At 48.2% G+C, this 13,219-nt stretch overlaps 1 protein-coding gene across 1 annotated transcript; it reads left to right on the forward strand.

Moving 5' to 3' along the window:
• Positions 1 to 7,454: 7,454 nt before the first annotated feature.
• On the forward strand, positions 7,455 to 12,000 carry PGLYRP2 (peptidoglycan recognition protein 2). Its single transcript, XM_047774385.1, has 5 exons — positions 7,455 to 7,573; positions 8,674 to 9,780; positions 10,088 to 10,298; positions 10,897 to 11,194; positions 11,911 to 12,000. The coding sequence occupies exons 1-5, from the start codon at positions 7,483 to 7,485 to the stop codon at positions 11,998 to 12,000; spliced, it is 1,797 nt and encodes a 598-aa protein (XP_047630341.1). The 5' UTR covers positions 7,455 to 7,482.
• The last annotated feature ends 1,219 nt before the right edge of the window (positions 12,001 to 13,219 follow it).

Below are 13,219 nucleotides of genomic sequence, written 5' to 3' on the forward strand. Positions count from 1 at the left end.
AGAGCAATAGGTTAAAGATCCAGCATTGTTACAGCTGTGGCATAGACTGCAACTCCCACTTGGATCTGACCCCTTGCCTGGGAATTCCACATGCCCTGGGTGTGGCCAAAAAAGGAAGAAAAAAAAAAAAGTAATGTGGCCTTACCTCCTTTGAATGATCCAATAGTCTATGTTGCTTTTGTTATAGTACAATGTTTCAGGTGTGTGTGTGTGTGTGTGTGTGTGTGTGTGTGTGTGTGTGTGTGTGTTTATTTTTTGCTTTTTTAGGGCCACACCGTGGCATATGGAAGTTCCCAGGCTAGGGGTCCAATCAGCTGTAGTCACAGGCCTGTGCCACAGCCACAGCCACACAGGATCTGAGCATCATCTGCAACCTACACCATGGCTCACTGGCAACACCGGATCCTTAACCCACTGAGTAAGGCCAGGGGTCGAACCTGTATCTTCATGAATACTAATCGAGTTTCTCTAACCACTGAGCCACGATGGGAACTCCCAGAGATATATTTAAATGGGGGGATGGACTAGTGGGGTGAATTATTCAACAATAACAGATTAATAATAATTATTATTACAACAATATAAATCCTGTAATCTGAGATGTTTTCTAATCACACATTGTCTCTAGTTGCACAATTAAAAAACACAATCTTATCACAAGGTGGTGTTTTTATAGTTGCTACGATTTAAAAAAAATAAAAACTTTCCTGGAGTTCCCGTCGTGGCGCAGTGGTTAACGAATCTGACTAGGAACCATGAGGTTGCGGGTTCGGTCCCTGCCCTTGCTCAGTGGGTTAACGATCCAGCGTTGCCGTGGATCCCACGTTGCTGTGGCTCTGGCGTAGGCCGGTGGCTACAGCTCTGATTCGACCCCTAGCCTGGGAACCTCCATATGCTGTGGGAGCGGCCCCAAAGAAATAGCAAAAAAAAAAATAAAAATAAAAAATAAAATAAAAACTTTCCTAAAAATCAAAGCTTCAGGTTGGGGACATAACTGTACCAAATGAAACTATTTCAAGTGACATGGGACAATAATTTGATGGCACATTCCCAATGGGATTTACCCAAAGGAAAAAAATTTTAAACTGTGTTTCACTAAACAGACTGCTTAATGTACTGTTGTTATGTTATTCTGAGATAACGTGTGTTTGTGGAATAAAGGAAATATCAGTAATACTGAGAATCTGAATTTTCAGTGTGGGGAAAAAATAACAAGCATAAGATTTATCAGGCTAAGTAAAAGCCATGTAATCCTAAACATAAATTGGAAGTATCAGTATAAATTCATGATGTATTTTACTTTTTAAAAAATAATGAGGAACTTCCTGATTCTGTCCAATGAAAAGACCTAGAAACAACAAATAACTCATTAGACATGAGCACCCTTGATTGTGGTCTGTAGACTACTTTCCAATCAAAGAAACAAGGGCTCCTTGGAGAAATGACTGATCCCAAGCTTGTGGCAAGATAGTCCTACAGTATCTTATTATGTGGTAGAGCAAGAACGCTACCTAAGAGTTCTGTCCAAAGGAACTCAGGAGTCCATGTGAAGAGCCTCCCACTGGCCGAAGAAGGGGTAATAATTTGATTATCAGTAATGATAAACACTGAAGTATATGTGACACAGTTCAATAATTTAAATCTATGGGTTCATAAATATATAGGAAAAATCCCATTGTTTACCTTTGGAGGAGTTAGGGAGCTTAATAATTATTTTGAAAACTAAGAAAAGAAAAGAATCTAGCATTTATCTTGCCTTTTTCATGTGAATTGTGCCACTGGATAACCACATGGCAGATGAGAGGATGTTTTTCTTTTCAGGGATATTCTGGATAATAAATGAAGGAGGAATTATATCATTCCAATCTCATTTTGTGGTAGCTGCTAATGAATCAATAGGTTTAAGCGATGATCGTCAATGGCAGATAACATTGCAAAGGGGAGATATTGGGCGGAGATTATAAAAGAAATGACAGCTTATTGCATTGACCCAAGTCAACTGAGCGATGGATATTCATGAGTGTTCATTATATAATTCTCTCTCCTTTTGGATATGTTTGAAATTTTATGTTGAAAAAAAGAAAAAAAAAAAGGTTAAAAGCCCTCTGCCCTGTGTCATGCTCTCAAAACAGGGTGATGACAGCAAGGAGCCCATAGGTTCTAGGTAAATATTTCCCAGGAAGTGCCAACATCTGGCCCCATTTACCACACTCATTCTTGGCCTCTGTCATATTGCCAAGGTCTGAGCTCACAATATCCAGTGTTCTCTGTTACAAAACTCCCCCTCTCCAGTTCCAGGTGCTGAGAGATTAAATCTCACCTCTACTCTCCCAGAAAGATGTAACAGAAGTCAACTTCTGCCCTCCAGGGAGTGTACAAGTGCACCAGCCAGGGGCTGTGAGGTTGTCACACCACAAATTGCTTTACCCTTTGGCAAAAAAGGTCCAACCAGTTCTTATGGCTGGCCTGCCCTGGATTCAATGATTTGGCTCTGGTTCCAGACTGGCTCCAGGCCTAGCCCTAAGGCCCAGCTGTCTTCTGGGGGGCTGGGGCCAGTAGGGAAGCCTTATCTTGGACAGGTGCCCCTGATGAAGAAATAATACATGACTGTGAGTCTGGACTGGTCTAGGATATAGGAGTCTGGCCATAACACATTACCCTATGGACTGAACCTCTGCTGAGGAGGCTGGAGTTCAGCAAAAATGACTACTCTTTGAATGCTTTCCACATGTTGGCATGATCCTAAGCATTTTACGTGTATCTTCTCTTTCTACTCTCAACCCTATGAGGTTGGTACTATTCTCCCACTTCAGAGATGATCAAGATGAGAGCTCAAGACTAAGCCACTTTCTCTGGCTAGTAAGAAACAAAGTTAGGATAGGAATCCAGGTGGGTTCAGTAGGGGTCAGCAAACCTTATTAAAAGGCCACATGAATCTGAGTGAAATGAAATCACTATGCAGAAAGGTATCTGCACCCCATGTTCATTGTCACTTTTTTTTTAGAGCCACACCTATATGGAAGTTCCCAGTCTAGGGGTCAAATCCCAAAGCTGTAGCCACTGGCCTAAACTACAGCCATAGCAACACCAGATCCGAGCCTCTTCTGCAACCTACACCACAGCTCATGGCAACAGCAAGTCCTTAACCCACTGAGCAAGGTCAGGGGTCGGACCTGTGTCATCATGGATATTAGCCAGATTAGTTTCCACTGAGTCACGGTGGGAACTCCCATTGTCGCATTATTTACAATAGCCAAGACATGGAAACAACTCTCAATGGATAAAGAAAATGTGGTGTACATACACACACACACACACACACACACACACACACACATACAATTCAGCCATAAAAAATAAGGAAGTCCTACCATTTGCAACAACATGAATGGAAATTGATGGCATTATGCCAAGTAAAATAAGTCAGGCAGAGAAAGGCATATACTGTTAAGTCTTGCTTATATGTGGAATCTTAAAATGAAAATAAACTCATAGAAACAGAAAGTAGAATGTTGGTTGCTAAGGGCTGGGGGTAGGGGAAATGGGGAGATGCTGGTCAAAGGGTACAGACTTCTAGTTATAAGATGGATAAGTTCTGAGAATCTAATGCACAGCATGGTGACCAGAGTCAACAATTTCATATACTTGAAAGTTGCTAAAAGAGATCTTAAAAGTTCTCACTACACACCAAAAATGGTAGTTATGTGAGGCGAAGTGATGGATGGGTTAAGTAACTTTATTGTGATAACCATTTTGCTATATATACATATATCAAATCATCACATTGTACACCTGGAACTTACACAATGTTAAACATCAATTATATCTCAATGGAGCTGGGGGTGTAAAATCCACATAGCAAATATTTCAACTTTGCAGTCCGGATGGTCTCCATCGCAAGGACTCAACTCTGCCATTACAGCATGAAAACTATTGCCAACAACATATAAACAAATGAGAAAGGATGTGTTCCAAAAAAATTTCATTTTATTAAATAAATTGTACTACATCCATAGGGAATGGTATTCAGCCATATAAAGGAATAATTCATAATAAAAAGGATTGATTCATGCTACAACATGGATAGACCTTGAAAATATTATGCCCAATGGGAAAAAAAAGCCAGACACAAAAGAGCCTTATTGTATGATTTCATTTATATAAAATGTCCAGAATAGGTAAATCCACAGAGAAAGAAAGATTGGTGATTGCCAGGGGATGGTAGACAAAAGAAAGTGACTGCTTAATGGGTATGGAGTTTTATTTTGGGGTGATGAAACTTTTAGAACTAGATTAGCTATAGGTAATTATTGCACAACACTGCAAATATACCAAATGCCACAGAATTATGCACTTTTAAATGGTTCATTTTGGAGTTCCCATTGTGGCACAGCAGAAATGAATCTGACCAGGAACCATGACGTTGTGGGTTCCATCCCTGGCCTCGCTTAGTGGGTCAAGGATCCAATGTTGCCGTGAGCTGCGGTGTAGGTCACAGATGCAACTCAGATCTGTCATTGCTGTGGCTCTGGCATAGGCTGGTCCCTGACCTGTGGTGGGCATTTCTGGGCAGCCCAAAAGGATTTAGCATCTCTTAGTCTGGGAGAGATGGAACTAGACAGAGAAACTCTAGGGCTTGTATGGACAGTTCTGGGTCAAATATAGGAATCCAGGGCTAGGGATCCAGAATGGGGAAGGTGAGGAGACAGGGGTAATCAGGAAGGTTTCCTGGAGGAAAGTTCTGCTCCAGAAGGTCACAAATCCCAGATAGACCCTAAGGGATACGCTGACTATCTATGACATGTCCCTGGCTTCACAAGCTCCTACCACTAACTTCAGCTTTAAAAGAATGTACATGTACATATATGTATAACTGGGTCACCTTGCTATAGAAGAGAAATTAACTGATCATTGCAAATCAACTATAATAAACAAATATTTTTAATTAAAAAAATGTGGGAGTTCCTGTCGTGGATCAGTGGAAATGAATCTGACTAGTATGCATGAGGACGAAAGTTGGATCCCTGGCCTCACTCAGTGGGTTAAGGATCTGGCATTGCCGTGAGCTGTGGTGTATGTCACAGACGTGGCTCAGATCTGGTGTTGCTGTGGCCATGGCATAGGCCAACGGCTACAGCTCTGATTCAACCCCTAGCCTGGGAACCTCCATATGCCACGGGTGCAGCCCTAAAAAGATTAATTAATTAGTTAATTAATTAAAAATCTTAAAAAGTGTATAGGGAGTTCCTGTAGTGACTTGGCAGAAACGAATCCAACCAGTATCCATGAGGATACAGATTCAATTCCTGGCCTCGCTCAGTGGGATAAGGATCCAGCGTTGCTGTGGCAGTGGTGTAGGCCAGCAGCTGCAGCTCCAATTCTACCCCTTGCCTAGGAACTTGATACAGGTGCAGCCCTAAAAAGAAAATAAAAAAGAAGAAGAAAATTTCAAGGGTCCCCCATGCTGCAATCAGTGGGGGAATCAGAGGGACAAACCCAGGGTCCATGATGCCACATCAAGGTCATCCCAGACCAAGTGACCATTAAGTGGGAATCTCATGTGACAGTCATCCTGCAGCATTCTGGAGGCTACCCCTGGTGTATGCAGGGACTGGACAAAGATAAAGCAAGTGAGGCACGAAGACAGGATCAGAACTCCTGATTTCTCCTTTCACCTCTGACTCCAATATGTCTCAGCACAGAACTGTCCCTGATCCTGTCTTTATTAAAATGGTGATATTTTGTTCATCACTGATTTTTTTTTTCTTTTTTGGCTGTATCCATGGAATATGGAAGTTCCCAGGCCAGTGACTGAATGCCAAATACTTAACCTACTGTGTCACAAGGGAACTCCTTCATGGATTTTTTGGGGGATTTATTTTAGTCTTTTTAAAATATTATTTATTTAATAAATTAAATATTAAAATATTACAAATAATTAAATATTATTTATCTTGATGACTGAGAATCTCAGCACCACCTAAAATTTTACACCCTCACTCTCCTCACTCTCATCCTGCTCTAGGTGAACACACAGCCCACATCTCCCTATGTGGTTCTCCCAGGCAGAGCCCCTGACCCCAAATCCTTAGAAACTGGGAGTTGGAGGAGGAGATTTCCTCAGAATCTGCTGGGGAGTAACTTCTATTCCCCCTTCACCCGCTTTAGCAACCAACTCGCTGAGCCCCTCAGCTTTATTCTAGACCATTCTGGGTGCCCAGAAAGAAGACACTCACTATCTGAGCAGGCCCCTGGGAATCCCAGGCCTGGCTCAGCCTGGGCATTCCCAGGCCCGCCCAGGGCCCGCCCTGTGCTAAGTGCCCAACCTGGTGGGTCTCCTGGAAAATCCCCAGGCTAGTTTCCAGATGGGAGGTCCACAGTGAAGCAATTTACACGGCAGCCCCAGCCACTTTGAGCCCATCCCACCCAACACTAGATAAAGGGGAGGAGGACTGTCTTCAGCAGGACCTCACCACAGGCACCAGAGGAAGAGGAGGACCCCTCACTGCCAACACAGGTGAGCCCAGAAGTCAACTCTGGGGACAAAGCCAGGGTCCCAAATGCTCCAGTCCAATTCCTGCTCTTAGCTACCTCTGGTGGCTTAGGATCCAGAGCTGGAACAGGATGAGAGGTGACACCTCCAGGTCCCCCTACTCTCTGAGCAGACTTCAGCAAAAGCAATCCTTGGTCCCTGCACCCATCCCCTGCCTGAGGCTGAAATGCTGGCAGCAAAGAAGGCAGGAGGTGGCGCCAACTTCAGGCCTCTCCTTCTCTCCCCACCCCAAGTACAGGCAGCCTTACCAGTCAGGCAGGTACCTGAGAGGCCCCTCTGGTGGCCAGCAGCACCTATAGAGCTATCACCATAGGAAGTATGGATTGCTGGATTGGACTCAGTCTACCTCTCCTGGGAAATAGGCAGAGTTTGCTGGAGTCTGAACTACCTGGTTTCCAGGCCTTTTTTTTTTTTTTTTTTTTTTTTTCGTTTTTAGGGCTGCACTTGTGGCATATGGAGTTTCCCAGCCTAGGGGTCAAATTGGTGCTGCTTCTAGTCTATGCCACAGCCACAGCAATGCAGGATCCAAGCTGTGCCTGCAACCTACACCACAGCTCATGGCAATGCTGGATCATTAACCCATTTAGCAAGGCCAGGGATTGAACTTGCATCTTCATGGATACTAGTTGGGTACATTACCACTGAGCCACAATGGGAACTCTTCCAGGCCACTTATGAAATGAGGATTGGCTTACTGACCCTTGACCTCAGCCTGGGAGGGAGAGGATAGAATGGGGGAGCCCCTGAGATCCAGATGGCCTTGAGCCAGGGCACTCTGTACATATTCCCCCGCTGCCTCCCGCCCACAGCTCTGCAAGAGGCAGCGTGTCATTCACCACTGGACTTTGACAGCAGCCAAAGGCACAACTCAATTCTCCATGCGTGTCTCCTTTCAGCTACGCCGAGGTCTCCACTGAGGTCAACCAGATATGTCCCCTGGAAACTGGAAGACCACAATGGTGGTCCAGGGTATCCTGTTGATCCTGTATGGATTGCTTCTGCAGCCGGAGTCAGGAACAGGTGAGCCAGAAGGCAGAGGCCTGGGGCCAGGACTGTGAGTTCAGCAGAAAAATACTGCTGTCCTTCAGCGTCCAGCCTTGTTCAGGGTGATGTTGGACCCAAGGGGTCCCAGTCTCAAGGATTCTCCAGTCTACTCCCAACCCCACAGGATCAGGACAGGGGTTGGGGGGAGAAACTGGGGCCAGAAGAGCAAAAATCAGGAAGTCTTCCTGGAGGAGGAGTCATAGATCTAGGACAGGAAGAAGGAGAATAATTTTACTTGGTGATGGAGCAGGAAAGGACATTTTAGGCAGAGGGAACAAAGTTATAAAGGAATTACTGTATGAAATGTCTAGAGAAGAACCTGGATTCCAGCAGAGTGTAAGGATTAAGACTTCCTGTGTTCAAATCCTGCCTCTGCCACTTCCTAGCTGTGTGATCTTAAGTAGATAATTTAACCTCTCCATGCTTATAGGATCCTTGTGAAGATTAAATGGGTTAAGTTATATAAGTCTCCTAGAATGGTGCCCGACACATAGTAAATGTTTAATAAATGTTAGCTATTATTCAACAACCACTCCAGCTTTGAGCCCAGCAATTCTGGGTTCCAATTTCAGCCACTGACATTTCTCCCACAAGGTATAGGCTCACCCTTCCCTGAGCATCCTTTGAGACACATTTCCCTCTAAAATCCCCCAAAGTTTGATCCATCACAAAAAGCTGTTATTTTTCCCTCAAAATTTCTAAGGACTCTGCCCACTCTCGCCCATCACAGCGCCACCACCCTGACAGCCACCTTCACTTCTTAACTCCGCACTGTCTCCTCTTCTCTACTCTAGTCCCCCTAAAAGCTATTTTCCACATGGCAGTCAAAGGAGCAATCTTAGGATGCCCACCTGGCTGTGTCTCTCTCCTGCTCATGAACCGTCTATGGCTCCTCATTGCTCACTGACAGTCTAAACAACTTAACCTGATGTTGTACCTCTGTTTCTTCATCTAGACAAGGACAGTATCAGACATCACAAAAGCTAGGGGCATTGTGAAGATGTAGAAGCAGCAAGGGTGGGCTCAGGAACAGGGGGTGCTGGGCCACTAGACTAATGTCATCCCTCCTCCCACAGCGACCCTGCCCCTGCTTATGGATTCTGTCATCCAGGCCCTGGCTGAGCTCGAGCAGAAGTCACCAGCCACTGAGGCCGGCCATACTGCATCTATGTGGCTGCTGTCAGCCCAAGGCTCTGGTGCCCACAATCCCCTCCCTCGCTTCCTGCTGGAGGGGCAGAGTCTCAAGACTGCCAAGCTGGCTCCTCCTTCGCTAAGCCCAGAGTTTCAAGGCCTGATTGAGGAGGTAGCCAGACATAGTGTGCAGGATGGGAAGGAATACGGAGTGGTGCTGGCACCTGATGGCTCAACTGTGGCTGTGGAGCCTCTTCTGGCAGGGCTGGAGGTAGGGCTGCAGGGGCACAGGGTCGTAAACCTGCCCTTGGACAGCACAGCCACCTTTCCAGACATTGGAGTCACAGTTCCTGATTTAAAAGCCACCTCCTCAGCACACAAGGATACCTCTGCAGATGTCAACTCTGCAGATGTTGGTACTTTGTCTCCAAATGTTAGAGACACAGATCTAGATGCCGAAGTTACCTTTCTAGATGTTAGACCCAGCTCTCCAGATGTCCAAGTCGCCTCTCCAGATGTCCAAGCCTCTTCTCCAGATACCAAAGCCAAGTCCCCAACCACTGTGGACAGCCTCCTCATGGTCACCCTGGCCAGAGACCTGGGCCTACACTTCCTCCAGGGTGCCCAGACTGAAAGCAATTCAGGACTGGGAACTGAGGGCTGCTGGGACCAGCTCTCTCTTCCCCGGACGTTCACGCTCCTGGACCCTGAGGCATCACCCCTCACCACGGCCTTCCTTAATGGTGCCCTGGATGGGGCCCTCCTTGGTGACTACCTGAGCCAGGTTCCTGAGCCCCGGCCACCCCTCAGCCACCTGCTGAACCAGTACTACGGAGCTGGGGTAGCTGGAGACCCAGGACTTCGCAGCAACTTCCGACGGCAGAACGGAGCTGCTCTGACTTTGACCCCCAATCTGACCCAGCAGGTATGGGGGGCCCTCATCTTGCTGCAGAGGCTGGAGCCTGCACACCCTCAGCTGCAGGGCATGAGCCAAGAACAGCTGGCGCAGGTGGCCACCCATGCCACCAAGGAGTTCACTGAGGCCTTCCTAGGTGAGAAGGGCCCCCACCCCCGGTAACACTCCTTTGCACAGATACAGATGATTCTCAATGCCAGAAGGGTCAGGGGAATCTAGGACTGAAGGATTTTGAAAAGGGCAATAAGGGCTTTGGCTGTGAGGCCAACAGGACTAAGATGCTGTTGGATTTAGTTAAGTAACATCCTAACTGAAGCCAGTGTGGAATGAGACTGAACTGTCCCCAAATCTAGGAGGAAGCTGGAGGGATAGCTCTAGTGTGGGAGCAGGTAGCAGGAGGAGAAATCCTCGCTGACCCTGGCTCCGGACTCCCTTCCCCACAGGATGCCCAGCTATCCACCCACGTTGCCGCTGGGGCGCGGCACCATACCGGGGTAGCCCAAAGCCACTGAAGCTGCCACTTGGGTTCTTGTATATACATCACACATACGTGCCCGCCCGACCCTGCACGGACTTCGCGCTCTGCGCCGCCAACATGCGCTCTATGCAGCGCTTCCACCAGGATACGCAAGGCTGGGACGACATTGGCTACAGGTGAGTGGGAACCTGCAGGGTGGAACGCGTGGAGGTGCCAGGTAGAGCCTGGATGGGCGGAGCCTGATGCCCGGGGCGGGGTTTGGACCTGAGCAAAGCTGGCAAAAGAGGAGGAATTGGGAGTGGGTGGAGCCAAAATGGGGAGGGGCGCGGCCTCGACTGGGAAGGGGCGGGCCTTAACCTGGACCAGAAACTGCCCAAAGTGGGACTCTCAAGTCTGGAGTGAGAACTGAGAAAGGAATTCGGACTCGGGAGCGGAACAGGACCTGTGGTAGGTGCTGGGTCTGGGACCACGCAGTGACCGGATATGACCTAAAACAGAAAAGAATTCTGAATTGGGCAGGAGCTTTAGGCAGTGGAGAGGGAGCTGGGTAGAAAGGAGCATGGCCAACATTGAGGGGCAGATCCAGAGAAACTGGACGGTTTCTGGGGTGGCATTTGGTGGAGGAATGGGACAAGATTGGTCGGGGTAGAGTCAGGGCGAGACTTGGGTGGCGGTGGCCCTTGACACAGGTGCGGAAAGGGGGGGTAGAGGGCCAGATAAGGGGCGGGGCCTCCCTCACGCAGCTGCATGCCTGCTTCCCTCTCTTCTCGGTAGTTTCGTGGTGGGCTCAGATGGCTACGTGTACGAGGGCCGTGGCTGGCACTGGGTGGGCGCGCACACACGTGGCCACAACTCCCGCGGTTTTGGCGTGGCCTTGATAGGCAACTACACTGCGGAGCTGCCTTCTGAGGCCGCGCTGCGCACGGTGCGCGATGAGCTCCCGCACTGCGCTGTGCGCGCCGGCCTCCTGCAGCCAGACTATGCGCTGCTCGGCCACCGCCAGCTCGTGCGCACTGACTGCCCTGGCGACGCGCTCTTCAACATGCTGCGCACCTGGCCACGCTTCAACATGGTGAGTGCCCGACCCCCGCACTACCTCGGCCTGCGGCCCATCTGTCCACACAAACTCAGCTGGGCCCTTGACCCCGGCCTGCATAACCTCGGCAGGTCCCCTCACTCCTTCCTGCAACCTCACTCAGGCCCCTGAACTCCCTTGCAACCTATCTGTTCAGGCAATCTAAGCCCATACTTCGATCATTCTGCTGGCAACATAGCCTATTCACCAGGCCCCTCTGCCTGCACAACCTCATCCCAGACACCCAACCTTGCTTTCACACCTGCTTTCTACCTGAAGGATCCCTGTCCACACAACACTGGCCCAGCCAATGACCCTCCCCAGAAAACCTCCTTCCCTGCACAACCTCGGCCCAGCCCCTAGCCCCGTGTTGCAATCCTCTGCCCAACCCAGTCTCAGCCCCATCCTCCCTGGCCCCTGATGACAACTCTTATGCTGGAGCAATATAGGCCTGGTCAGCACAACTTCAGCCTGATGGCCCCATCCAAACCCCTGACCTTGATCACCAAAACACCTCTATAATCATCTCTGTATGATCTAGTGCTACCTTCCATATGCCATTGTATTTCATTAAGCTGGCCTGAAGTTGGGGTTGTATCCTCCCCTCACTTTGCGCTCCTGTCTTCTCATCCATGCAGGGTCCCACCACAAGGAAGGCAGACTCAGGGGCACTAACATCCTCCCCAAACCTCACACTCTCTTGTCTTTTTTAGAATGTGAAACCAAGAACTGCCAGAAGGGCCTCAGGGAGATCCAAAAGGAGGCTACCTCTAATGATCCCACTAGCCACAGACCTCCAATAAAGAAAGTTTGTGTCCATGAATCATCTGCATTTGCGCCTTCTGTCTCACTTTGGGATTACCCAGAAGCAGACCTGGGGACAAGAATCCCAGTGCAAGTAGTTTGTGCAGTGATGCCAAGATATATCAGCTGGGGAATAAGGAAGCCACACGGGGAAAGGAAGGCAGCCTGGAAAGAGTGTTTTATCAGGCTTATTGGACTAAGAAGCAAGTGGAGCTCAATCCCCCTGAGAGTCCTCTGGGAGGCAGTGTAGGGCACACACCTCAGAGTCATCCCACCCAAAGGGCAAGGAAGCTGGAGTATTGATCCTCCAACTTCCACAATCACTGGCTGAGGGCTGCTCTCATGGAGGTGTTCATTTGCTGGCACCTTGGGGCTGCTTGCTGTATGGGAAATGTGGACTCCAGCTGTCAGAGAAAGTCCTCCGTCACAAATGCAGGGAGTTGGGAGCAGGGCCAGTGTGGAGTGAAGGCTCAGAGATATGGCAGAACACAGGGAGACTCTACCTGTGTGTGCAGTGAGTGGACAGCATGTGATATAAATGTGGAGAGCATAGGCGAGTGCACCTGTGTGAGCACATTCAGCTCCAGGAGAAGTATTTTTTCCCTTTTTTTTGTTTTTTTTTTTTTTGCCACACCCTCGGCCTGCAGAAGTTCCTGGGCCAGGGATTAAACCTACGCCACAGCAGCCACCAGAGCTGCTGCAGTGATAACACTGGATCCTTAACCCACTGCACCAAAAGGGAACTCCAAGGATTTTTGATCCTCGCTGAAGATCCTCTTTCTCAGAACAGGTAATAGAACATTTGAGGCCAGTGCCAAATGAAAATGCAAGGCCTCTTGTCCAAAAAGCAAGAACTTCAACATAGCAGCAGCTGAGCATTAGATCAGTTGCAGTGCAGAGTCCTTCTGAGCATGGGTCCTGGATGACTGCACAGGCCACGTATTCATGACAGTAGTCCTATCCATCCCATCCTGTGGATTCTGGTCACCTTGCCTTTGAACAACACTACCTTCCACTTGGCATGCTCTTCCCATGACCAACTCCTCATGCACTGCACAAATGCCATCTCCTCGAGGATGCCTTCCTGGATTTTTACAGCTCAAAGTGCATCACTTCTGCTCAACCTCTACTCCAGTATATTTTCTACCAAGTCCTCCTCACCAGCTAGATATGTCCTGCATTTACATTCATGATTTTTCTCCCTTGCTGTACTGTGAG

Source organism: Phacochoerus africanus, chromosome 4, assembly GCF_016906955.1.
Source record: "Phacochoerus africanus isolate WHEZ1 chromosome 4, ROS_Pafr_v1, whole genome shotgun sequence".
Classification (NCBI taxonomy): domain Eukaryota; kingdom Metazoa; phylum Chordata; class Mammalia; order Artiodactyla; family Suidae; genus Phacochoerus; species Phacochoerus africanus.